Below are 25,405 nucleotides of genomic sequence, written 5' to 3'. Positions count from 1 at the left end.
AGTATTGCAGAGATCATGAGACCCAGTCTTTTGCAGGCAAGAGTTGCTCGTCATTCCAAGCATTCCCCCCTAATTCCAGACAAGCTCTGCCTCAGTCCCTGACATTCTTCCAGAAACGCACTATAAGCAAATACTAATTACCCTTGTTGCTGCACAGGGAGGATAGAGACACATTTTGCTGCTGGAGCAGCCCATTTTCCAGCTTCTGTCTGCACCTGTCCCCACCCCACCCCACCCCCCCGCCCCGCACCGTCCAAGAAGTGCACAGGTGGCCACGCCACCCACCAGCCGGGTCTGCCTACATTCAAAGCTCTACCGGGAGGAGCATGATTGGTCCTTGGTTAGCCTTACTTCACATCCTGCAGGTTACCGTACGCCTCTCTCCTCTCAGAAGCTGATTGCTGCAGCTTCTGCCTTTGGCACAAACAGCCCGCGATTACTTAAAGCCACAGCCCTTCATTTATGAAAAACGAGAGCCAGACATTAGACTGATCGATGGCCACTTACTTAAATATCAGCTGGTACAGTGCAAAGAAAAACTGACCTTCTCTGCCTGGATAATGGAGTTATTTTTAGATTTGTGAACCTTTTTAGTTCCCTCTCTAATTGAGGTCGTTAGATGATCACACTTACTAATAGAAAAGAGAAACGTGTTCTCCAAAACCTGTATACTAAAGGAGCCTGTGAACGAGGCAAAGAACAATCCAAGTGTGTGTTTTGTGACTTACAATTCATAATGACATAGTAAGACGAATGGTGTTTGCTGCAAAATTTAATCTGAATGCTTAGAACACGGTCTAGCGGTGTTTAAAGTTAAAGTGTGCAGTGCTGATTGGAGAGTGGGAGATCAGGTATCTTCTGTAACTTGTACTTGTTACTTTGTAGTGGTCTCTCACTAAAGAGCTAAGGAAGTTAACAACAGCATGCTAACACTGTCACATGGGTAGTTAACAGTGACTGGAATTTAAGAAACACTTTCTCCTTGAGTACACTTTGCCATTAATGGTATTCTCAATGCTTGATTTTTTAAAGTGCAGTATTAAATTGTTCTGAAATTACAAATCCGTGAGTCCAGGGGCGCCTGGGTGGCTCAGCCGGTTAAGCATCCGACTTTGGCTCAGGTCACGATCTCGAAGTTCATGGGTTCGAGCCCTGCATCAGGCTCTGTGCTGACAGCTCAGAGTCTGGAGCCTGGTTCAGATTTTGTCTCCCTCTCTCTGCCCCCCCCCTGCTCATGCTCTCAACAATAAATAAATATATATTTTTTTAATTAAAAAAATAACAACAACAAAACAAATCTGTGAGTTCAGGTTTTAAAAAATGAACAAGTAATGAGTGTTCTAATGTAGAAATTAAAGTCTCAGGAAAAATCAACCTGGATAAAATTGAAAGAAAAGCGAATGGAAATAGATGTAATACATGCCTTTCTTAATCTCATAAATTTAGGCCTTAATTTTGTTTGCTTAGTGATCTATTTCAAGTCAATACCAGCAAGTTTTGCCATGCAATTGTCAAAAACACCAGAAGACAGCTTTACTAGATACCCACAAGCAATTAAAAATCACTTAACTGAAAAATTAAGTTGATATGTAATTTCCATAAGTCATTTTATGAAAACGTTTACATCCTGGCACGAACACCTACCGCATGATCTCTCAGCTTACTAAAGAGGTTTTGGGGACAAGGGATTTCAGTTCATGTGAACATTTCCCCCAACTCTACTGCATCCCACCTTCCAGTCCCAGAAGCCACTGTCAGCTTCCAATCTCTGTCAGTCTGAGTCAACGGTGACAGGAAAGCCGTGAGGTCATCTTTGTCTCTCTTTTGTCTAAATGGGTTGTTCCAAAGTCAGTCCATTCTTCCTCATGAGCCTTGACTCTATCACACTTTTTCTACTAGTGCAACCTCCACTCCAGTCCTGATCTCCAGAAATTCATTCCTATTCTAGTGAAAGCATCCCTCCACAGGACCTTGCAGGGGGTTGCTTGATTACTGCCCTATGGTCTTTGTATACACAGATGCCCTTATCTCCCAAAACTATTCCATTTAGTCCATGAAAAATAAAATTCACCCTAGGTCCAAGAATCTCCATCATCCAGCTCCTGTTTAGGCTCCCAATTCCTGTTCTGTACAAATCACACTTGCTACCCATGTCCCATCTCCACAAGAACAAACTGACCTGACCCATTACATAACCCTGAAGGGAATGTTCAATGTCAATCATAGGTACCATCTCCTTTTCCCCAAAACCTGGAGATGACATTTATCTTTCTGAATTGATTGGCAAATTATTACTCTGCCAATTAACAAAGCACCATTTCAGACGCTGGGGAAAAGTATGCAAGAAATTTAAGACATGGTTCTTGCCTTCAAGATTGGGACCTGGATAGAACTAAAATGGCCGGGCCCAACTCTCTTCAGTTACCATTCAAGACAGATGACCTCATCTGGGGGGAAGCGGCAGAAGATAAAGGAAAAACTAAGGGCTTTATATGTGATCCTATATGACATGCAAATCGCAGTGCCCACACCATTGTGTCACTTTCTGCCTGACTCTCTCTGGGAGCTTGCCCTTTAAGAGATCTATCCTTTACTTGTAGATGATGAAAATGCATTTTGTCACTCAGCTGCTGATTGCTTGTTTCTTTTTATTCAACGGCTCCTCTATCAGTGCTTCTGTCTTAGATGATAAACTCTTTATAGTCAAGATAACAAGTTTATTTAATTCTCTTTTTATTTTAACATGCAGAATTCTACACAATGTGGGGGGAAAAAAAGCAGGAGGTAGGAATCTGGATGGAAATCTGCTTTTCTATGCACTTATTAATATATGAAGTGCTCCAAGGGAAAAAAAATGGATTCACTATAATTTAATTAGGGGTCCCTGAAACACAGGCACTTAGTCTCTGGCTGCCATCCCATCAGTGGGCCTGAATTTGCTAGCTATTGAAGAGCACCACCAGCACAGGGGATTTTGTAGAAAAGAGCCATGTCAGATCGCTCAGACGGGTACCCTCTCCCACCTCCTCCCCACCACTCACACAATGAATCATGTCCACTTGTTTTTTTGCCCTGAGACTTTTTTACCTATAGTAGCCTGCTAGTGTCATTCAAAATTCACCTTGTTTGGGTGCTACTTTAGGCTGGATTTCACTTTGGCTGTCTGCACAGAACACTGCTCAACCATCCAAGGATAGACCTGGAATTGGAATAAACTGAAACCATCAACAATGTGTCCTCTGGGAAACAGAAAGTGTGATATTAGTTTCCAGATTCATGAGGCACTTATCAGAACTTCCATGTAATGAATTATTTCTGCCACTAGAATGGGAAAATTATAGTTATTAAACAGGCTTGCAACCAAAGGGTAAGTGATAGTTCTAGGATTCCCTATAATCAATCATTTTTATCCATACTCTAATGCTCTAAAGCCACTTGGGAAAAACTCAGCAATAAGATATATATGTATATACAGATCAGTCTATACCTACAATCTACATCTGCTTATCCACATCTCAATCCATCAATCACTCGTATAGTGGGTGGGAGAGAACCAAAGGGTTAAGAGGGAAATTGTTCTGAAGAATTACTTAACTTTTCCCCTGTTTATGCCTGTCCTAACTGTTTTATAATAGTGTCCTGCACACATTAGGCAATCAGTAAATATTTGCTGATTGATTATAAAGAGCAAAGAACTTTTGCATCAAGACTTTATATGTTCATCTTACATTTGGGATTCCATCCTGTCTATTCATCCATTTGTTTGTTCAGGTATACACTGTACATCTGTTATATAAAGTCCGGCCATAAGTACTAGGGTCATTTCCCAAGAAGGAACTAGACACAGACCCTACTTTCAGTGAGCTTCTGGTCTTAAAAAGCCTAAACGAGTGCAAATAATTATTTGTAATACAAGGTAAAGAGTGACAGAGAAATAGAAGTGTGCCTAGAATCCAGAAGGTACAGAGAACATAGAGCCAGAAGGATCAGGAAATAAAAGAGGGAGTTTTTGACCCGAATTATAAAAAATCCAGTGGAGTCACAATTACATTGGCATTAAAACCTAAATTAGGTGCAATATGAAATTCACATACAGTAAAAGTATCCCTGAAACTCATTAAGAGTTTGTCCTGTTATAGACTGACCAAACATTTGTCAGTTTATCCAAATAAGTGAGGTTTTTCTTCTAATGTTCGATCTACTCCTCCTCCAACTGAGCATGTGATAAAGAGTTTGGTTTGTGTTTACGAGCAAGGCTGTATGGGGAAAAATTACCTTGAAACAGCAGGATCACATGGACCGTGGGAGGTTCATGCCCCCGTGAGTGATTTAGGAACCAAAGGAAGAGCAGACTCCATAATTCATCTCACATCCACTTCTGGGCCTCTCCTCATGGAGGGGCATGAAAGGCAGGACTGCCTATCTATTTAATTTGCATTTTCTACTTGTTGTTTGTATAGTGAATCCATGTAAATTAAATGTAGATAGTGGTATGATGCTGCTATAAGATGTGAACATGTAGATATTAGAAAGAAGGGCAGTGGCCCAGTAATAAATAGCATGTGAACAAAGAATAGGAAAGTTGAGACATTCATAGATGATTTTAAGTTCCTAACGTCCTAGACCTAGGTTCAAGTCCGGGTCTTCCTCTAAAATTAGCTGTCTGCTGATAGATGAGTTACTTTATAGCTCCATGCCTCAGTTTCCTTACTAGTAAATTCCAATTTGTGTTTTTGGACAAGATGTGATAAGTTACGAATGTCTAGAACTTAGTAAATATTCAAGGAATGTTATATCCCTCTTGCTTTTTCTCTACCTCACTAATTATACAGCTAGAGCCGACAGGCAGTGAGGTGAGGCTAAAAAGAGCAGCTCATGCCAAATTATAGAATCTTATATTCCAAGTTATACCCCAGAGTTTTCCAGAGGACGTATAATGTGAGCCATGTATATTATTTTAATTTCCTAAAACTGAAGATTAAATTTTAATATATTTTAAGTCAGTATACCCAACATATTATCATGTTGGCATATAGTCAACAGAAAAATTATTCACACGATATCTTACATTTTTTTCATACTGTCTTCAAAATTCATGTGTAGTTTAATGCTTAACCACATATCTTAAGTTAGTCTTACTGCACTTCAAGTGTCCAAAAGCTTCATAAAGACAATAGCTACCATATAGGACAGGTAAGCTGTAGACAAAGGTTTTAGTCAGTAGAGTGGAATGCTTTGGAAAGATGAATCTGTCGGCAGTGCTTGGGATAAGCGAGTGAAGGGAGCGCAGGCCTAAAATCTAGTTAAGAAGTAGTTATCACAATCAAATGGACAGTTCTCTAGAGTCTGAACAAGGTTGGCAACAGTAGGAATGGAAAAGAGGGGATGGTGGAGGGGGGGGCACCACTGTAGGATGAGGGCTCACAGGACTTAATGACTCATTCCAGTGAGAGAGAAAGGAATTGAACATGGGGCCGGTTAGGCTAGCTGCAGTAAAACAAATTTATTGGTTTATCACAAAAGAGACTAACTGTTTCCTGCATTTGATCTTACGTGGTCTCCAATTTTACCTACTTGATAATATAAGCCAGCTTTCCAATTCCCTCCTTACATATTAAAGAGCAACAGAAGTACCATATACCCCTACAATTTTTAAAACTAGGTATATGTGTCTATCTTGCTCTCAAAAAGATGTATTTGGACAAAGCTGTAAAATGTTCAAATATTGATCCCAACTGTCTATTAGCTTGGTTACTTGCAAAGACAGAGACCAAGTCTCATTCACCTCTGTCTCCCCTGCCCCAGACAGGCAACCATATCACAGTAGCCTCTGTAGAAAATGAACACAGGTTTGTTGCACAAACTGAACTACAGAGCAAACTGAACTACAGAGCAGAGCTGAACTACAAGCAAACTGAACAGTTTTCTTCTTGAGATGTTATGGATGTGCATCTTTTAAGACGGTGATTAAAAAAATTATCTAAACAGCTCAAGTATAATTTCATCCCAGTGTTTCCGCTCAGATAATCGCAGTTTTTGGTGGTATACCAGTAGCATACATTCATAGAAGTTTGGCTTCTCAATGCATTTTAACTCGTCCCTGAACGAACACCCTTGTAGAATGTCAGAGAAGACTAAGTAAGCAAAGAAAATCTGTTTCGCATCTGTTGTACCACAATCCATTTTAGGAATGGATGGAAATTCTGCAAAGTCCCCAGACCCATACTGGGAGTTACCTTGGAAGTGTTCCTTGACCCATAAATATAACCAATCTCATTTTTCAAAGCATTCAACTAAAGGTGATATGAAGAGCTACATTCAGTTAGACAAAAAATTGAGTGAAAAAATGTTAAGGCTAATATTGGTTAGACGTGTATACAAGTACAACAAGCAATTATCTTTTGCCATTGTCAGTCTGAGTGATTTTGAAAGAGAAAAGAAAGTCGTAGAAGTGTTTCCATCCCAAATTTCTAGAGAGAGAGACTCAGGTATCAAGCGAGTTGACAAAAGCATAATCGGATGAATTATATCCGATCTCATCATGCATTAACTGAAAAGCGTTCACAAGGCAAGAGCATGAACGCCGCCCCCTCCCCCATGCCTCACCTCAGGGACAAAGACTGTTTAGAGGGTACACAGCCTTACCTCAGAGAGTAGGTGCTGAATCACAACTGTCAATGCCTCAAACTTGGTATTACCACAGGAAAGAAGCTGCTTGAGCTGCAGGATAAATCCACTTTGGTTTTCACATGTTGTTTTATAATGAGCCAACTCAAGTGTTTTTTCAGAAGATAGCACATCTGGAGACGTCTGTGTCTGGATACACAAACTTCTGGGATTCTTCTGCCTGCCCTTTTCAACTGTAAAAGAAATGAGTATACATAGGAAGATACGTGATTTTTAGTTTTATAATCACTACCATCTGGGTTCAAAAACAACGAAATAAGCCACAGAAATGCACTTAAGTTCTATTTACATAAGGAAAGCATATGGCTCAGAACAGAAATTAATCACATATCTAGATGTTTGGAATGCACAAACACAGACCATGTCTCTAGCCCTGACTTAAAAGATTTACATGGGGCAGAGAACCATTTGTTCATGTACGTGAAACAAATAGATTTAGCAATCCAGACACATGAAAATCGCGTGCAAAATAATGTAGATATCACAGTTTCTAATTTTTTTAGGTAAATTGGCACAGTATCCTGTGACAAGTTCCCTGAGTCTATATTCTGATCACATATGCTCAAAGAAAAACACAAGCGATTGGACTTTCCACACCTCTCCCTCCTCCTCCACATTTTCTACAAATCTCGCATCCTTTCCTGCTGATGGCCTGGTCATTACAAAGATTTATACTGCAGATGAGTCATTTCCTCATCTCTAATAAATCATTACACATATTGAACACCTACTCACATTTTGTCCCTTAAGTTCACTGCTAAAAGTACTATACTCTCGACTATGTTTTCTATCAAACACAAGCTTTATTGTTTTTCCCCTCTCCAAGTAGTAATAATGGCCTACGCATTCTATTTTTTTAAAGCTCATGCTAATACTCCAAATCCAACTAAGATGCTGTGCTAAGTGATTATTCACTTTCTGTGCCACGGGTGTCCTGGGAATTACTCTATTTTAAATGAAAAACTGCTCAGTTTTGGAACCGTTCCAAATATCTCCATCACTTTAAATCTCCAACAGAACTGGAAGAACACACAACAAGCTGCTTAGCTTCTTGAAATAAGTAGGCCAAGTAATCAAAGCAAAACTAAATCTGAAAAAAAGATACAAGAAACAAACAAAAAAAGCTTCCCTGTTCTCAGAGGTATTCCTGATGGCGTTCACATTCTGTGGTAACAAACCTAAGGAAATTTTATAGATGGGAATTACTTCTTCTAATTTTTCAGGGGGAGGGAAACTAAAGTAATTTCTTGGGGAAAAAAATAAACAAACTTGACTATTCATGCTCCAAGAACCAATTACAAAATACACTCAAAATATTCCTTAAATTAAAAAAAAAAAAAAAAAAGGCGAAAAGAGGTTCTCATTTTCTTTGATGCTTTCTATGGCTAAATGACTCATATTTGTATTAATACTTGATAATTCACTGTTCTAAAATGACTAAAATATCTTTTGTGTTTTAAAAACACTTAAAGGGTCAAGTATTTGCCCATAGTCTTTCTTAGTGCTAAGTAGCTGTTAATGATTACTAACTGCCACTATCAAAGCAGAGGAAGAAAGCAACCAAGTTCCTTGTCATAATATTCAAGTTCCATAGGGAGAGCTTTTAAGAGTCATATTTTAATGAAAAATAATCTAAATATTTTACAGTTTGTCAAAGTGTCTGAAGTTAGCATTCCTTTATTTTTTGTCATTTCCTAAAATGTTCTTAGGAGTTCTACTCTTCACATAAAATAATAATTACATAGTGTTTTACTGCTCAGTCAGTGTTCTCACTTTCCCTCTTTCTTCCCCTTAGTAACTCTCCATAGGGAAGGCGAAGTTCCAGGGTGGGAAGGGCCTTGTCCAGGCTCAGAGGGCTTCTATGGGACAGATCCAAAGCCAGAACCTAGGCCTCCGACACCCAGTGTCTACTGTTCCCACCCATCCTGGAAAGTAGAGACGGGGAGGAGACGTAATATCTAATTAAAAATAATCATTTATGCAATAATCATAATAAAATATCACTTAAATATATCAAGCCCCTTATTTGGTAATTCTTCATTTCAGTAAACCTACATGTAGGTAAACATCTGCATTTTATATAGTTTCCTATAATTTTATACGAACAGAACAGCAAAAAAACATCTTTTAACTCTTTGACCAATTAGAATTCAGTGCAACATATGCAGATATAAATTCATTCTCCTGACACTGCTGTATGTCCTACTAATATTTATGTAATTCATTTAATTATTGATATACTACATTCAGTTTATCATTTCTTGAATCCCTTAACCATGTTTGATTCTTTTTCTAGAATTTCTATGCTGATCAATTTTATTACTTAACACAGTATCAGAGTTTTAAAACTGTTAGGCTATAATTATTTGCAAAATTTGAGATGTAAGTATTTTATATTAACATTTTTGAAGAAAACATTCTTTAAAATTCTTGCCTACTGAGACTTTCCGATGAGTTTTACTGGTCAGGTTCTAGTAAGTTATTTCATAAGGAGATAAATTTAAATTAATTTATTAAGCATTGGTTTTCCCCCTTCGGGTTCAGAATACATGTACTCTTTTTGTAGCACCAAATTTTATATTTTCCTTCAAATTATCTCTTATATCAAAGTCAGGCAATATCTAGTAATATGTCTGGCTTCGTAAACTTTTTTTTTCGGTATTATCAATATTTTAAAATGTTACTGTAGTTAAAATATTTGCTAGCAATATTGTTTGGATAAATTACTTGATATTAATCGTTTTTTCTTACTAAATGGTTAACTCCATTTCTAACATTTTAAAAAGGGGGAGAGGGGTGCCCTGGGAGGCTAAGTCGGTTAAGCATTGGACTCTTGGTTTCGGCTCAGGTCATGATCTCATGGTTCATGAGTTCGAGCCAGCCCCGCATCGGGCTCTGCACTGTTAGTTTGGGATTCTCTCCCTCCCTCCCTCCCTCTCTCTCTCCTCATCCCTTGCTTTAACCCTCTCTCTCTCTCTCTGAAAATAAATAAACTTTAAAAAAATTTAAAAAAAGAGGGAGATAGCCTTATTTCTTTCTTGCTTGAACTGTTTCTCAATGTCCATAGATTTTAAAATAATACATCTCGGGGCGCCTGGGTGGCGCAGTCGGTTAAGCGTCCGACTTCAGCCAGGTCACGATCTCGCGGTCCGTGAGTTCGAGCCCCGCGTCAGGCTCTGGGCTGATGGCTCGGAGCCTGGAGCCTGTTTCCGATTCTGTGTCTCCCTCTCTCTCTGACCCTCCCCCGTTCATGCTCTGTCTCTCTCTGTCCCAAAAATAAAATAAAAAATGTTGAAAAAAATTTTAAAAAAAATAAAATAATACATCTCTATCATATTAAGAATCTGTCAATACTGGTTTTCGAAGTGTTTAAAAAACACAAGTTGGGTTTGCTGACTCTATATTAAGCCTCTGAAACCATTATGATTTTTACTAGATTCTATTTAATTTGATAAATTTTGGTTAAAGGCTTTTCTTAAGCCACAGTGGCTTCAAATTCCTAAGACATTCTTTTCTCTTTTTCAATTAAAATACTTTTTACCATCTGAAATGTAGTTCCTCCTCATTTTTTTGAAGCATAACTGACATTTAACCTAATATTAGTTTCAGATGTGCAGCATGATGATTCACTATTTGTATATACCGGGAAATGATCACCATAATAGTCTAGTTAACATCTGTTCCCATACATAGCTACAAAAATTTTTTTCTTGTAATGAGACCTTTAAAGATCCCTCTTAACAGTTTCAAATATGCAATACAGTATATCTACTCTAGTCCCATACTGTACATTACATCCCCATGACCTTTTTATAACTCAAAGTTCGTACCTTTTGACCTCTTTCACCCATTGCACACCCACCCCAAAACAAACTCTTATTTTTTTCAGATATGGCAGCTATATGTAAGCTATAAGGTACACCCTGGAAAACATTCACTGCCCAAGCCTGACTACACGCCAGTCAGGCATATCTCTTGGCACTTAGCTGCTTTTCATTTATGCTTTGCCTGGTCACTGGTTCACCTGTGGCTGCAGTGTTAAGGTGTTAACAAGGCAAGTAGGGGAGGGACAGCACCTGTGCTTCGGTAAAACCCAGCTGTCCACATGACAGCTGCTTTTTCTCTCAGGCTTTCTTTTTCTTTACTTTTCTTAATTTTTTTAATGTTTATCTATTTTTGAGAGAGAGACAGAGGACAAGCAGGGGAGGGGCAGACAGAGAGGGAGACACAGAATCCTAAACGGAATCCAGGTTCTGAGCTGTCAGCACAGAGCAGGACATAGGGCTTGAACTCACAGAGTGTAAGATCATGACCTGAGCCGAGTCAGACGCCCAACCAACTGAGCCACCCAGGCACCCCAACAGTGTCTCCCTTTTCAGTAAAGGGGATAGAAACCAGAAAGACACAAAGTGTTCTAGTATGTTTTTTATGTTTTTGAACCATGGGGTAAACATAACACCTATTCAAAATTAAAAAGTAATTATTTTCTAAACATGACTAAAGTGAATTCTGAACACTTAAATCATTAACACTTAGCGATCAAAAAACATAATTAATCCACATTTCTTCCTTGAGGAATATAGACAGGAATTTAATAACACAGGTTTCATTGTATGTGACAACTCAAAATAGATTTGCATTAAAGGAGGAAGGAGAACGTTGACATGTTAATTCTTCTAAGAGTACATATCTTCAAATTTAACATAAGAGCAAATAAGCAACTACAATGCCCTGCACCTAGAAGTGGAAAATCAAGTTGTGACCTCAATCTTCTGCTCCATATACTGTGCTCCCGAAGGGCAAAATCGTGCCACGTGGTAGCTGATGACCTAATTTGAGCATCTTTCCCCCTCCTCACTCCTGGCCCAGTTTGAGATCAGAGATGATACAAAAAAAGGAAAAAAAAAAAAAAAAAGTGATGCTCAAAGCCCTAATACTCATAAATAAGGTCCTTCAATATACTAAAACAGAGTTTCCCTTAAACCTTACAGGAGTCATGATTTATAGGAAATTAAAATATGAACCAAATTTGCCTTTGTGTCCCCTTTATTAACATGTTACCATTTTGATAATGTAGCTGTATTTAAACACATAAATTCATTATGCCTATTAATAAGACGTGATTTCAAAGAATCAACTTAATCAGAAACCTTAAAATCACATGTTACCTTCTATACAGATTCAGAAGTCTGTCAACAAGATAATTACCAATATTGTGTCTGATCCAACCTTCCTGGGACTCACTCTGATGAAATTGAAACCTCCACTGGGGAAAACAGAAGTCATGAATCAAAGACATGTGCTCACTTGAAAACCAACTGGATAACACTGTTTGGTGTATTTGTTCATTATTCTCCAAACCCTCCACTTAATAAAATTTCAAACTAGCCTAATCAACTTATTTATCATCTTCTTGAAGAAAGTGGTTAGGTAAAGAGGAATAGGCCCCCTTTCCAGGCTCTTGTCACTCAGGCATATAGACCCCCACGTCAAGACAAAACAAGGTTTTTGAGAAAAAATTAACCATTAAGACATGGATGAACCCACTACATGCCGGAGACACGTGCATCTTAAGGCCAAACAAGCCATTTACTGAATGTGCTGGCTCTCCAAATATTAAAATCCAGTAAGAGACAAGACCTACTGGAAGAGTTTGCCTTGGCAAATGCGAAACTATATACACTGTGTTTAATAAATAACGTTGCCTAATTTTTTGTGTACCTATTGACCTAGTCATCCACTCACCAAATACTTATCAAAATCTACCACGATGACTTTGCCGTGTGGCGGGAGCATCAGTCCTGCTGTCTGGCGGGGGAGACGGGAGGCACAGAGGAAGGTAGTGTTGCACACAGATGCACGAAGACGCCTGGAATGTCAGCTAAATCATGTCTCTCTAGCATTCATTTCTTCCTGTTCAGCTCTTATAGTATCCACCTGTCTGCATTGTAAACTAAGGTCTGTGAGATAATAAAAGATAGGTAATGAACTAATGTGCTAGTGAGGGCCCCCTCAATCTCCACCAGCAGCCTGGACAGACAACCGATTCCCTTCTTTTTGCCTTAATCTGACCCAGCACACCAAACCCTTAAAAGTGACACTTATCTCTACATGGAGGCCTTTAGTCTGTTTCCTCAGCGTTGGATGATGGGTCCTTACCCTGGGATATCTCATGGAAACAAAGCATTAAATGAGAACTATCGGGAAATACGTGTTCTCATAAGAGGGAGTATCCAGTTCTAAATGATCACCCCCATGACTACTCTTCATTAAGTGCCAATTGGATGTGCTTCTAACAAACTGGTCCCTGAAAAGGTCCCGTAAGGAACTTTCATTAATCAAAGGGAGAGACGCCATCCACAATGACAGAATAATTTGATAATTAGATAACAGAGTTACGTGGGGTGTGTGGGAAGAGTCCAGGTGGAGAAACACCTAGATCTGGAGCAGTCAGGGCAGGGTTCAGGAGGCAGAGTTTGCATGGGCATTTGCACATCTGGCAGACAGATAAGCAGAAAAGGCCAGCAGAGGCGCAGGGGTGTGGGTGGCCCCAGATATTCCTGAAGTTCGAGTACAAAGAGGTGGCTGAAGCAGAAACAGGGTGACAGCATCCACGCCACACAAGGTTTGACCATATAGGTGGCTGAGGACGACACCGAGTGGGGGGTCTGGGGGCACTATGAAAGATAGTAGAGATACACAGGGGGGTCAGGACGAAGGCCCAGGAAGGGCCAGGGGTAGTGAGAACAGGCAGAAAAGGATGCGTGTGTTTATAAGGCAGAACAGCGGGGGGGACTTAGTGGACCAGGTGGGTCAAGGGGAGACCAGGAAGAGCCACAAGCTTGCAGCTAGGAAGTAACACAAGAGGAGTCGATTTGTGCCTGGGAAGGAGAGTAAGGGCAGAGGGAGGGGAGGAGTCTGGTGTGGGACACAGTGAAGAAGGCGGAAAGACATTCTCTGACGCTCTGCTCTTCATTCTCCAGAAAGGGTCGATTCTAAACTCACCTGCTTTGTAACACTTTCCAAATTCAATTGTCCGCCATGTCATTTTCCCAAGGAGCCATCAGCTCTGTATCTGCTCCTGTCCTGAATGCTGCCCTCAACATGAGTGTACTAACCCACCCACCCTTCCTGGTTGTACCCAGTGAACAGTAAAGCCATGGTAATCTGTATAATCTTACAAGAGATTTTTTTTTTAATTGTCATCCATGTCATCAATTATTACCTTAAACTTATTATAACCTTTTTGTGTTCCTTTTGTTATTTATTTTTACTAAAAGAATGAATAGTTATCACAGTTTCGAAACTACATGCAATTTTTTCTATTCTAGGTAGCTATGGCATTTATTTACATGGAACATTTCAAGCTCAGCAAAGCAGTGTTTAGACTTTTAAAATTACCCAAGCTGACTCTCTTTGAGGTGGAGGGTTAAGACTTTAAGGCGCCTAAGCATTAAAAATTTACATTACTATATCATCAGAATTTGTCACAATGGCTTGTATTACAAATAAAAGGGTTTCACTTTTATAACTTTTAAAGTAGGTTATAGAATGGAATGTATATTCCTATTAAAAACTCCTATTTCAGATTAATTATGCTTACACAATTTTTCCTAAGGAAAAAAAAAAACAAAAACAAACAAACAAAAAAATAACCCAAACTTGACCTTAACTATTTCCCATGTAGCTGGCAGGAAATAAGCAGATTTCTCATGTTCTTAAAATGGACTACAAAGAAAAAAATTCATTACATCAGAAATACTTTTTTTTTTTTTTTAAGTTTATTTATTTTTGAGAGAGAGTAAAAGAGAACAGGAGCTGGGGAGGGGCAGAGAAGGGTGGGGGAGAGAGAGAAACCCTAGCAGGCTAGGCTATCAGTGCAGAGCCCAACATGGCGCTTGGCTTGATCTTGGAAACTGTGAGACCATTCCCTGAGCCAAAATCAAAAGTCAGAAGCTTAACAGACTGAGCCACCCAGGTGCCCCCTTTTAGAAATACTTTTAAGAAGATATTACCTCCCTCAGTTTGTTGGTTCTTTAAATAATCTAGAAGTTCAGCTGAAAATGTTAAGTTTATGAACTGCAGGACTGAAAGAGCATACTATAAACATGGAACACAGCAAAAGATTTCTAAGTGATACGATTTTAGTCCTGTAACATTAACAATTCTGAAGATACTGAATGAAAATATATTTATTGTAATCATCTAAAAGTTTCATCAAAAACACGAATTTTAGTAGAGGAAACAACTCAATTTTTATTTCAATTTAAGTAGGGAACAAGGGTCTTTTGCTATACTTTTGTTCGCACTGTGTATGAGCAAATTGGATAGGCCTTTTCACAGAGCACCAGGAAAGGGATAAAATATACATCCACCAAGTCCCTACCAGCGTGCCCTAGCAAAGCTGTGGCTCTAAGACCGCCATAGCTAGATGAGCTCAGTATCGATCTATGACAGAATGTTTTTAGCATAATACCATTCACAACATCAGTTCTCAGGAAATGCTCATCAGTGTGGTAGGAAGCCAGCAAAACCTTCAAGACTCCTTTCAAGGAAACCAAAGAGAAGAATGTGTATTCACGGTACAGTAACAAAGGGATGGTGACAGGTTACATCTCTCATGTTATTCTTGAACTTGGTCCCTGTCAGATCTGTATTCTACAAATGACTGAATCTTTTAACTTTTTACACGTAAGTTCTAACGCACCTGTTTTTTAATAGAAGCTTTTTAAAATGGTGCCATCAACTTCTGTATTTTGTAGTCTGAGAGAGAATCACGAGAGAAATTCAAGTTTATTTAGCATCAACTTGGCAATACCTACCACAAATGTACTGATAACAATATTAAACTTTTGTTGACACATTTAAAAAAATTTTTTAATTTTTACCTATTTTTTTGAGAGAGAGAGAGAGAGAGAGGGGTGGGTGGGGGAAGCAATAGAGGGAGACACAGAATCTGCAGCAAACTTCAGGCTCTGAGCTGTCAGCACAGAGCCCAATGCGGGCCCCAACTTATGAACCGCGAGATCATGATCTGAGCCCAAGTCAGATGCTCAACAGACTGAGCCACCCAGGCACCACCCCCCATTAAAAAAAAAAATTGTTTAATCTTTATTTTTTTGAGTGAGAGAACACATTTAAAATATATAAAAGCCATATGTCAAGTTGAGACATTCTTCCTCCACATATTCTTTTAAAACTGAAAATTACTTCATTTAAGATAGAAATCAAATATTAATCTGTGTCCAAAGTGACTTCAAAGTGTTTAACTGAAATAATTACAAAATAGGTAATCATTACCCAAAGCCATTCGTATCATAAGAGAGAAAAAAAAATAACAAGATGTTGCGAGAATAGACTTGTTAAATAACCCACTCCCCTTGGGGTGCTTGGGTGGCTCTGTCGATTAAGCGTCCGACTTTGTCTCAGGTCATGATCTCACAGTCCATGAGTTCGAGCCCCGCATTGGGCTCTGTACTCACAGTTCAGAGCCTGGAGCCTGCTTCGGATTCTGTGTCCCTGCCTCTCTCTGCTCCTGCCCCACTCACGCTCATTCACTCTCTCTCTCTCTCTCTCTCTCTCTCTCTCTCAAAAATGAACATTATAAAAAAAAAATTATAGGGGAGCCTGGGTGGCTCAGTCGGTTGAGCGGCTGACTTCGGCTCAGGTCATGATCTCACGGCTGGTGAGTTCGAGCCCCGCGTCTGGCTCTATGCTGACAGCTCGGAGCCTGGAGCCTGTTTCAGATTCTGTGCCTCCCTCTCTCTCTACCTGTAACCCACTCGCATTCTGTCTCTGTCTCTCTCAAAAATAAACATTAAAAAAAATTTTTTTTAATTATAAAAAAGATCCACTCCCCTTATTTATAAGCAGCCAGCATCAGCTTTTGAGAATTAACAGTTTGACCTTCTCTGGGTCAGATACTATAAAAAGGCTGCAACCCCCCTTACCCCTGCAGGCTCTAGAGCCTGGGGAAGTCAGGCACTCAATTTCCCAGCCTCCCTTGCAGGTAGCCAGCCATGTGAATGACACTTAGCCAATGAGATGGAAGCCTGAGTGATTTGTCACCACCGCTTCATTATTTTATTTTTCCTTCCTGGAGCAGTGATCATGAGTGCAAGAGGCAAGAGGCATGTTCCGGAAGCTAAGAAAATAGAAAAGGTGTTGATCCTGACAGAGCTGAGCTACTGAACGTCAGAACAGCTTTTTAGGTGAGACAAGTAAGTTGCTTCATAGTCAAAGCTGTCTTAACTGCCGCTAAAAGCAGGTCTTCTCGACATTCTCAAAAACGAATACCAAACATAATTTGATGACTTTTGTTCTAATTAGATGTTTTCATATTCTGCCTCTCGCTCTTACTCTCTAGTCAAAATGGTTCTCTTTACTGTGGTTTTAAGTAAATGAAATATTTTGTCCTATTAATAATACTTCCGCCTGTCCTCAATATCTATGCAGTACATTTCTCCCCTTGGCTATAATAATTGCTTTTGATATCACTGGCTCAGCAAAAATAATTCTAAGCGCAGTGGATTGCTTTCACTTCAATCAAAAGGAATACTAACCCTCTGAGGTTCAAAATCGGACTTTTCATAATAATGAATACAGCTATCAACTTCAAAGAAAAACTGAATTCTAATAAAACTGGTGGTAAGGAATATTTCTACTAAGAAAATTCTTTTCCCTCTACTGACTCATTATAAAATTAGAACTAACATGCAGAGGCAAAATTCTGAAGTAGAGCTATTTTGGCAAGAGAGACTACTGCCAGACTGTCAGTGAAATCACTTCCAGACTTAGAGGAAAAGCATTTCCCTGACGCCGAGCTCTTCATCCATGCTAGACATCCTGCAACGTCACTTAGAACTCTGACAAACACACACTTCCATTTCTTGCCCCTATTCGCAGAGAACATGACATCCTGACTCTGGTAACACGCTCCCTCAATGCGTGCCACACAATCACAACATTCCGGAGTGCACAGTGTCCTTCTGTAAAGATCCAGTGAAAGGGCCTGGTTTACCTGGGTCCCGCTGATCACTGCCCCTCTTGCTGGCACCTCTCTATCCACATTCTACACTCAGACACATTAAAATGTTTTTGTTTCCTTGAAGGAACCATCCTCTCCCTCCACTCCAGGCTTTCACATGCTGTTTTCTCTGCCTGGAAAACTTTCTGTTTCTGGGCTAACTCCAGATACCCTGAGATCCCAGATTAATTGGCACTTCTTCTGGAAGCCCTCAAAGCTGCTTTACCCACTAGGAGCTGCCTGGGCACTTAGTCCATGCCTGACCAGGATTACTTGATATTCTGTTTAATAATAGGCTGTGCAAAGGCAGGAGCATGTGTGACTGCTTCCTGGTTATATTTTCAGCATCTAGTATTGAACCTGCCACATAGTATGTGTCTAGTAAGTACTCACGAAGTGAATGAATCAATCTTGCAACGTGAAAGACAGTTGGCAAAGAGGAGAAAGGGGGGTCCTGGCTGGCAAAGCTTGCGACCCTGGTCTCAGGGTATTGACTTCAAGCCCCAGTATGGGTATAGAGCGTACTTTAAACATTTTTTTTTTAAGTCTTTTATTTATTTAAGTCCTCTCTCCGTCCAACATGGGGTTCAAACTCACAACTCCAACATCAGGAGTCACATGTAGAGCTAACCTTAAAAAAAAAGTTTGATTGCTTATGGAAACAGGGGGAAGTCTGGTAGCAAAGACCAACTATGAAATCCTTCAAATAGACCAAACATACGTAACTGTCAATATTTGGTTGTTTTTTACTTCTAAGAAGAGCAATTTCAAATGCTTCCACATATAAGAAAGACAACTAGAGTAGCGGCAGAGGATAAAAACATACAGAGATTTCAGAGAACAAGGTCTTAGATTCTTACAACCAATTAGTTGCGAATACATGAGGAAGAACAATGATTTCAAATGTAACTGGGGTTACATGACAGGATAAAGGAAAAACGTGCGTCATGAAGATAAATAAATCACCAGTATTAACTGAGTTTGGGTGATAAAGAGATCATTAGATTTGATAAGGTGAATTTTCAGGTGAAATACATCCAGGGTTTTTTAATCTATAGTCAGAAAATTCATAGCTTTTGAGGTTAAAGATATCTCAGAAATCCTCTCATCTGATTCTTTTATTTTGTAGCTCTTGTATGATTAAGTGATCAAGGTCATTCCCTTGGTTACCAGCAGAACCAAGGCTACACCTCCCCAGGCTCTTGGAATCCAGGTCAGCTCCAGTGCCATTTTGGCAAAGAACGCCAACACCACTTACTTCATTAAGAATATAAACACAAGGTACTGCTTACAGCCCTTTTGGGTAAGAATAAATGCCGGACGTCAATATCCATTTCACTCAAAGATCTCTTGGCCCTTAAAGTTATGTAACATGGGATCAGCTCACAAAAGATTCTCACTGGCGGTCAGAAGAATTCTATTCTTTACATAATTTTAAAATGCTTCCCACACACAAAACTCTTTTTTTCATCACTGCTATTCAACAGATCTAACAGAATTATAGCACAAGTCACAGCCAGGAAAACCTGTAAGTCAAGTGTTCTGAACAGAGGTCCCAGGTTTTCCTCACATTTCCACTACTGTGTGTCCTTGAGCAAGACAATACACTTCTCTGGGCCTCTGACTTCTGGTGTAAAAGAAGGTAGGCTAGACCACCTCTAAGTGCACGCACCCTCTAAAAATTTCACTTTAGCCAAATGAATGTTTGAAAGTAGTTTTACAGAAATTCAGATAATAAAAGGTACCTAAAATAGCAACTGTTAGTCAAACTCTGATAATAAAAGCCTTCGGTCTTTTGCTTAAGCTGCCTTGGAAGTCTATCTGCTTCACAGCAGTACAATAAACAACCTAAAACGTTCGCTTACAGAAGACTGGTTCAATAGATCATGGCTTCCATGACTATTAAAAAGCAGAGGTAGATAAACATGTGTCAACATGAAAATCTAAGATACGTTAACTTTAAAAAGCAAGCTATATTAGAGAGAGAGAGAGAGAGAGTACGTGTGTGTATGCTTCCATTTCTATATGACAAGAGTCTATAAAAATCTATATAGGCTCACACAGGATTAGCGAGTTACTGGAAGGCTATACAAGCACCCATGAGTAGAGGGAGTCCTGACAAGACAGAGGCAAACTTTGAATTGTATAACTTCTGTACAGTTTGATTTTCTCTTTAACTTGGAGCAAAGATTATTTTCTTTAAAAGTTTATAGCTAGTTGGAGCTATTTTAGATCATACAAATTATCTGCAAGTACAAGGCACTCTTTCATTTCTCACCTTTTTTATTTCTTTTTTTTAAAGGTTGAAAAATTCACATTGTCATTTCGGCTGGGAGAGAGAGCAACACTATTTGCCTCCCAACATTGCATTTACCTTCAGCAGCCAGCTCAGATGGAGGGAAAGGTCGGCAGACTTAAGTGAGAGGTCAAGGGGAGTTATGAAACATGAGGAGAAGGTGCCGGACAAAATGAGAGACACCCTCAGGGAAGGGAGATGCCCCTGGGAAACTAAAAACAGTCAGCTGAAAAAAAACATCACTGGGGACGGAGATGAAAAACAAGACACATCGGGGCTGACATGAATATCAAACAAGAAAAAACAATCTGTGTATATACTCAATCCATCCTATTACAGTTAACACTAACCAGCCAGAATCAAATACAATACACCTGTTTTTATAGCATAACTTCAATATAATTCACCATAGTTGCCATTACCATCTAGAACAAGAGGTAGCAATGGGAGGCAATTAATCGAATCCCCTAAAAGCGAGCATGCAGGTTTACACATGCGTAAGGTATCCACTGCATTTATCTCCATTTTAGGCACAGAGAGTAAAAAGCAGATACAAGCATAAATATCAAAGGCGGTTTCTTTGATTGCAAACATTTTCCCTGTGAAGCTAGGAAAACTCAGTTTGTTTTGTGGCTCCCTTACTACCTTCTCCACAACTACTAGGATGTTTTATTTTCAGCAATATTTCAAATTTAGACATCTTTTAACATATTAAATTAACCTATCATAATCTCGGTGAGAAAATACATCCCGAAAAACTACAGAAAACCGTCTCATTTCATCTCCTTTTTTAAGAATAAGAAAAATCAAAGGGGCGCCTGGGTGGCGCAGTCGGTTAAGCGTCCGACTTCAGCCAGGTCACGATCTCGCGGTCCGTGAGTTCGAGCCCCGCGTCAGGCTCTGGGCTGATGGCTCGGAGCCTGGAGCCTGTTTCCCATTCTGTGTCTCCCTCTCTCTCTGCCCCTCCCCCGTTCATGCTCTGTCTCTCTCTGTCCCAAAAATAAATAAAAAACGTTGGAAAAAAAAAAAATTAAAAAAAAAAAAAAAAAAAAAGAATAAGAAAAATCACAATTTACCTATCTGCTCTTTCCAAAATCACCTGAAGTACAACAAAATTTAACAGGTGCTGATTTTCACAGGTTTGGTTAGTGTCAGAAAAGAGCTAGGGGAGTTTCAAGGCAACAATTCTGCTTTCGATAAACAAAACAAAAACACATCTGCTTATACTCAGTAGAAGTATCATATGCTCATGTGTTGAAACGTTAAGAGCCAAATGCTTATTTTTACAAAGTAAGCCTCGCGCTCTCATTAGAGCTTTCTTTCTGCAATTACTGTATCTCCTTAGAAAATTTCTGATAAGCAGCTGCAAGTTAATCAAGATGTCCCCCATGCAACGCTAAACAGAGATGTATGCAAGACAAACCTGTGTGGAAAATAACAGTGCTTTTCCTAAACCCTGAAGGAAGTCGAAGATTTCGAAGCAACCCTTTGGCAGTCAGTCGTACGTGAATGGTGGATAAGGAGAATTTGGGAGACAACAACATGTCTTCAGAGAAGGTGAAAAGATTTCGCAGAAGAAACAGCTTCCAGGCACGGTCACATACTGTCTTTTTAAACTCGGTACTCTTCAAAGCCAAGAAATAACAGCAGGAGAAAACATGCCTACATAGCAAATGTCATTCCACTGCACATACACAAAAGAAAAAAAAACAACAAAAAAACCCCGAGCTCTCCAAGGGTTCCTGGCTTCTGTTTTCACTTCCAGATGTTGTCCAAACAATACTCTTCCTCTGAATAAAATCTCCTCTTAGTGGATCCAGCAGCAAGCAGCCTCTCAATTACATCACACTGTACATGCTTAAGGGCTTGTTATGGTTTTCATCAGGGATGGTAAAGGGGAGGAGAAAGTGGGTGGTCTTAGGAGCTTTATATAACAACCAATAATGTCACGGATTCTCTAACTACTTGAGAGATTGGTGAGGTAAATTAACTACTTTGAGTACCTAATGTTTATTTGGGAATAAGGAGAAAATTAAGATTTCGTTACACTCTTCTATATTGATTAAAAATTTTTAAATTACATTTACACTAATAACAGTGGGCATTTTTTTTCAAGTATTTTGTATGTAAATCTGTTTATAAACCCAATACCTTGGGTACACTTTTTTAAAATGGCTTCAAGTAGTAAGTGTTCCCAGTTACAATTAATAAAACTTCCATTAATGACAGATTGATAAAAGGTTAAACCTTAATAGTCATGTTCTGGGGACGTCACTAATAACCAACAAAAATGTTGTTCTAGAGGCATAAAATTAATTGGGCCACATTCTGATGATGGCATTCACTGATTTACAAGTTTCATTTACGGAAAATCAAGTGGCATCTCAGAGTAATGTTTGGGACTGTGCACAAATTAGGATCTGTTTTACTGGGATCTGTTCAATGTTTATTTTGGTAGTTTATAAAAGTACACTAAAATATGATGACAAAAACTAAAAGTACATGAACGTATGGTTGTAAGAAAAGTACACAGGCATCATGCTCACTTAAAGGTAATGCCATTAATAACCAGGAATAACCCAACATTTAACACTTTTTAATTAAATTAAGAAAACAATGTAAAAAAATGATCTATGCTTGTTTCCAAGATACCCCAAGAAAACAAGACTTAGTAATAGAAATAAATGTGGAAATTGTTAGCTCTAAATAGCCCTATTAAGTGCTATCAAAATATGCAGGGAACAGCTACTGTTTTAGAAAACCTACAGAGAATTTAGGCTATGAAGAGGGAAGGACACTGAGAGGAAAAAAAAAACCCAAAAACTGAGTAATTCCCTCTCCCTCTTTCCTCTTTCCTGCAGCCTGCCATCTGAGAGGCTGTCAATACAAACTCAATTACCTGTCAAGGGTTAGCTGTGGGAAAGATACAACTTGTTAACAAGCACAGGATGGGTCCTGAAAACACATTGTACCCATGGCAAGGGAAGCACAAATAACCAAGGAATTAATAAAGAAAAGCTACACACCTTTTGGCTTTACCACAGTTCATTACTGAACAATCACCCTTTTGCCAGATTCTATACATTAATATTCCATAACCACATCCCACCCACCTCCTCCCAAGAAACCTGTAACAACTAAAATATTAATCAGTATTAAAATCATGAATAGAATAAAATTAAATATTGGCATGACAAACAGATCTGGTAGCACCCCATTATGGATGTCATGCAGTTTTTTTATTCAGAGTTTTTCTCGCTTGCTAAGTAACAGTAAACTCTAAGTTACCCTGGTTTAAAGGGAAATCTTTTAGCCTAGACGATCCACAAAAAGAAATTAGCAACATGCTACCAATTCATCGTATTCATTAACATTTTTCTTTGCACTAAGCTATCCTGCATAGTCAAGTTCGCTAATGATCTTTTTAAAAATCAGAACAAGGAACTCCAAGAATGAAAAGCAGAAGTGCTAGTCAGAAAGTCAAGGTGGAAAGAGTGGTTCTTACTTGTGCAGTCAGGTACACACGCACATATACACAAGAAGGTGCACTGCAGCTCCAGCTGGGTTTTCACTTCTTTCCCAACATGGTCTGCCCCCTAGTGGCAATCTAACACAAGGGCGCCAAAGTAGTGGGGCAGCCTTTTCATTAATAGTTAATGGCCAACTCTAAACTATCTGTGTGCCAGGGACTCCCCTAAACACTTCATAGGTTTTCATTCTTTTATTTATTTTTTGTAAGTTTTTTAAGTTTATTTATTTTGAGAGAGAGAAAGAGAGAGAACAAGTGCACATGCACGCAGGGGAGGGGCGGAGGGAGAGAGAGAATGCCAAGCAGGCTCTGCTCTGTCAGCCTGGAGTGACGACTGCAGGATCATGATCTGAGCTGAAAGGGTCGGTGGCTTAAGTGAGCCACCAAGGTGCCCCTGTATTCACCCTTTTAAATAACTGAATGAGTGTTTATTGTGGGATTACAACTATTTTTAGAACATTTATACTTTGGGGAGGGGTGGATAGGGAAGCACAGATTTTAAAAATTGGCTCAAAAAGATTCTTTGATTACTTATTTGACCAGCCATTAACACTCGTACATTAGCTGTAGTTTCTGAAGTTAACGCTAAGTATAGGAGACGTATCTAAAGGCAAGTGCCCATCTTTGTTATTACACAAATTCCTAACTGAAGAGAATATCTAAAGATCACCAAGGATCTTTAGACAGCAAGGAAAAATTTAAGAAACTTTTGATACCTAAGAACAATGTTACTAAAAATTAGGAGTAAGACGAGTTTTTATGAAGGGCAGAAAATCTTGTGTTAGGATTTCAAGTGGAAAAACAAAACCATGATTTAAAATTTTCTGTAGTAGGATCTCAACTTAAAGAATAAAAAATATTGAAGGAAGTATACAGAAATGTCACCAATGCTCTGAGTTGGAGTAGGCAGGATTTTCAACGTTTTTGCCATAGGTTTCTGTATTTTCCTATTAAAAAAAAAGATCACAGAGCCAAAAAACAAAACAGACTTTTAAGTTAAAGTGATAATTCTATTAATTCTATAAAATTATAGTAATTCTATAAAATAATTGTGTAAAAAGCCTACAGAATCAGCTGAGTTTCCATTAATGACACAAATAATGACAAACCATTAAAAAACTGCGGAAAGTCTGTAGCAAGGTTTAAAAACAAAGATGTGATATGGATGATGTAAGTATTTGGCAGATGAATACGCTATAGTATTACAGTACATTCAAACAAGAACCACAGATTCCACTGCAGCCTGTGAAAGTGCGTGCGTGCGCGCACGCGTGTGTGTTTAATCAGACCCGATTTAAAGAAGAGTAAAATTACCGGCAAAGGAAACAACCATCAAAACTAAAAGGCAACCAATGGGATTGGAGAAGGTATTTGCAAATTAACTATCAGATAAAGGGTTAGTGTCCAAAATCTATAAATAACTTATCAAACTCAACACCCAAAAAACAAATAATCCAGTGAAGCAATGGGCAAAAGACACGAATAGACACTTCTCCAAAGAAGGCATCCAGATGGCCAACCGACACATGAAAAAATGCTCCACATCACTCATCATCAGGGAAATACAAATCAAAACCACCAAGAGATACCACCTCACACCTGTCAGAATGGCTAACGTTAACAAGTCAGGCAACAACAGATGTTGGCGAGGATGCGGAGAGAGAGGATCTCTTTTGCACTGCTGGTGGGAATGCAAGCTGGAGCAGCCACTCCGGAAAACAGTATGGAGGTTCCTCAAAAAACTAAAAATAGAACTACCCTACGACCCAGCAATTGCACTACTAGGCATTTATCCAAGGGATACAGGTGTGCTGTTTTGAAGGGGCCTGTGCACCCCAATGTTTATAGCAGCACTATCAACAACAGC

At 39.1% G+C, this 25,405-nt stretch overlaps 1 protein-coding gene and 1 long non-coding RNA gene across 13 annotated transcripts in view; one reads left to right on the top strand and one right to left on the bottom strand.

The window, feature by feature from the left end:
* The window catches only part of MTUS1 (microtubule associated scaffold protein 1), a 174,412-nt gene that overhangs the window by 31,117 nt on the left and 117,890 nt on the right, over positions 1 to 25,405 (bottom strand). For 7 of the 9 annotated variants that reach the window (XM_058720073.1, XM_058720071.1, XM_058720074.1 and 4 more), the window contains one exon: positions 6,646 to 6,860. In XM_058720073.1, coding sequence (XP_058576056.1) covers positions 6,646 to 6,860 — 215 coding nt within the window. Of the gene's footprint in view, positions 1 to 141; positions 250 to 6,645; positions 6,861 to 21,432; positions 21,554 to 25,405 lie in introns of those variants that run through there. The other 2 variants (XM_058720078.1, XM_058720080.1) reach the window with 2 other exon arrangements.
* LOC131506446 (uncharacterized) lies at positions 12,474 to 21,581 on the top strand. 4 transcript variants are annotated; one of them, XR_009258942.1, is made up of 5 exons: positions 12,474 to 13,312; positions 16,793 to 16,898; positions 18,843 to 18,994; positions 20,016 to 20,117; positions 21,472 to 21,581. It is a non-coding gene; the product is annotated as an uncharacterized LOC131506446 (long non-coding RNA). The 4 variants fall into 4 exon arrangements; XR_009258943.1 differs by lacking the exon at positions 18,843 to 18,994 and adding an exon at positions 14,019 to 14,115 and having other exon boundaries at positions 12,476 to 12,577; XR_009258940.1 differs by lacking the exon at positions 18,843 to 18,994 and having other exon boundaries at positions 12,478 to 13,312.

This window comes from Neofelis nebulosa, chromosome 3 (genome assembly GCF_028018385.1).
Source record: "Neofelis nebulosa isolate mNeoNeb1 chromosome 3, mNeoNeb1.pri, whole genome shotgun sequence".
NCBI lineage: Eukaryota > Metazoa > Chordata > Mammalia > Carnivora > Felidae > Neofelis > Neofelis nebulosa.
This window is presented reverse-complemented; position numbering and strand designations above follow the sequence as displayed.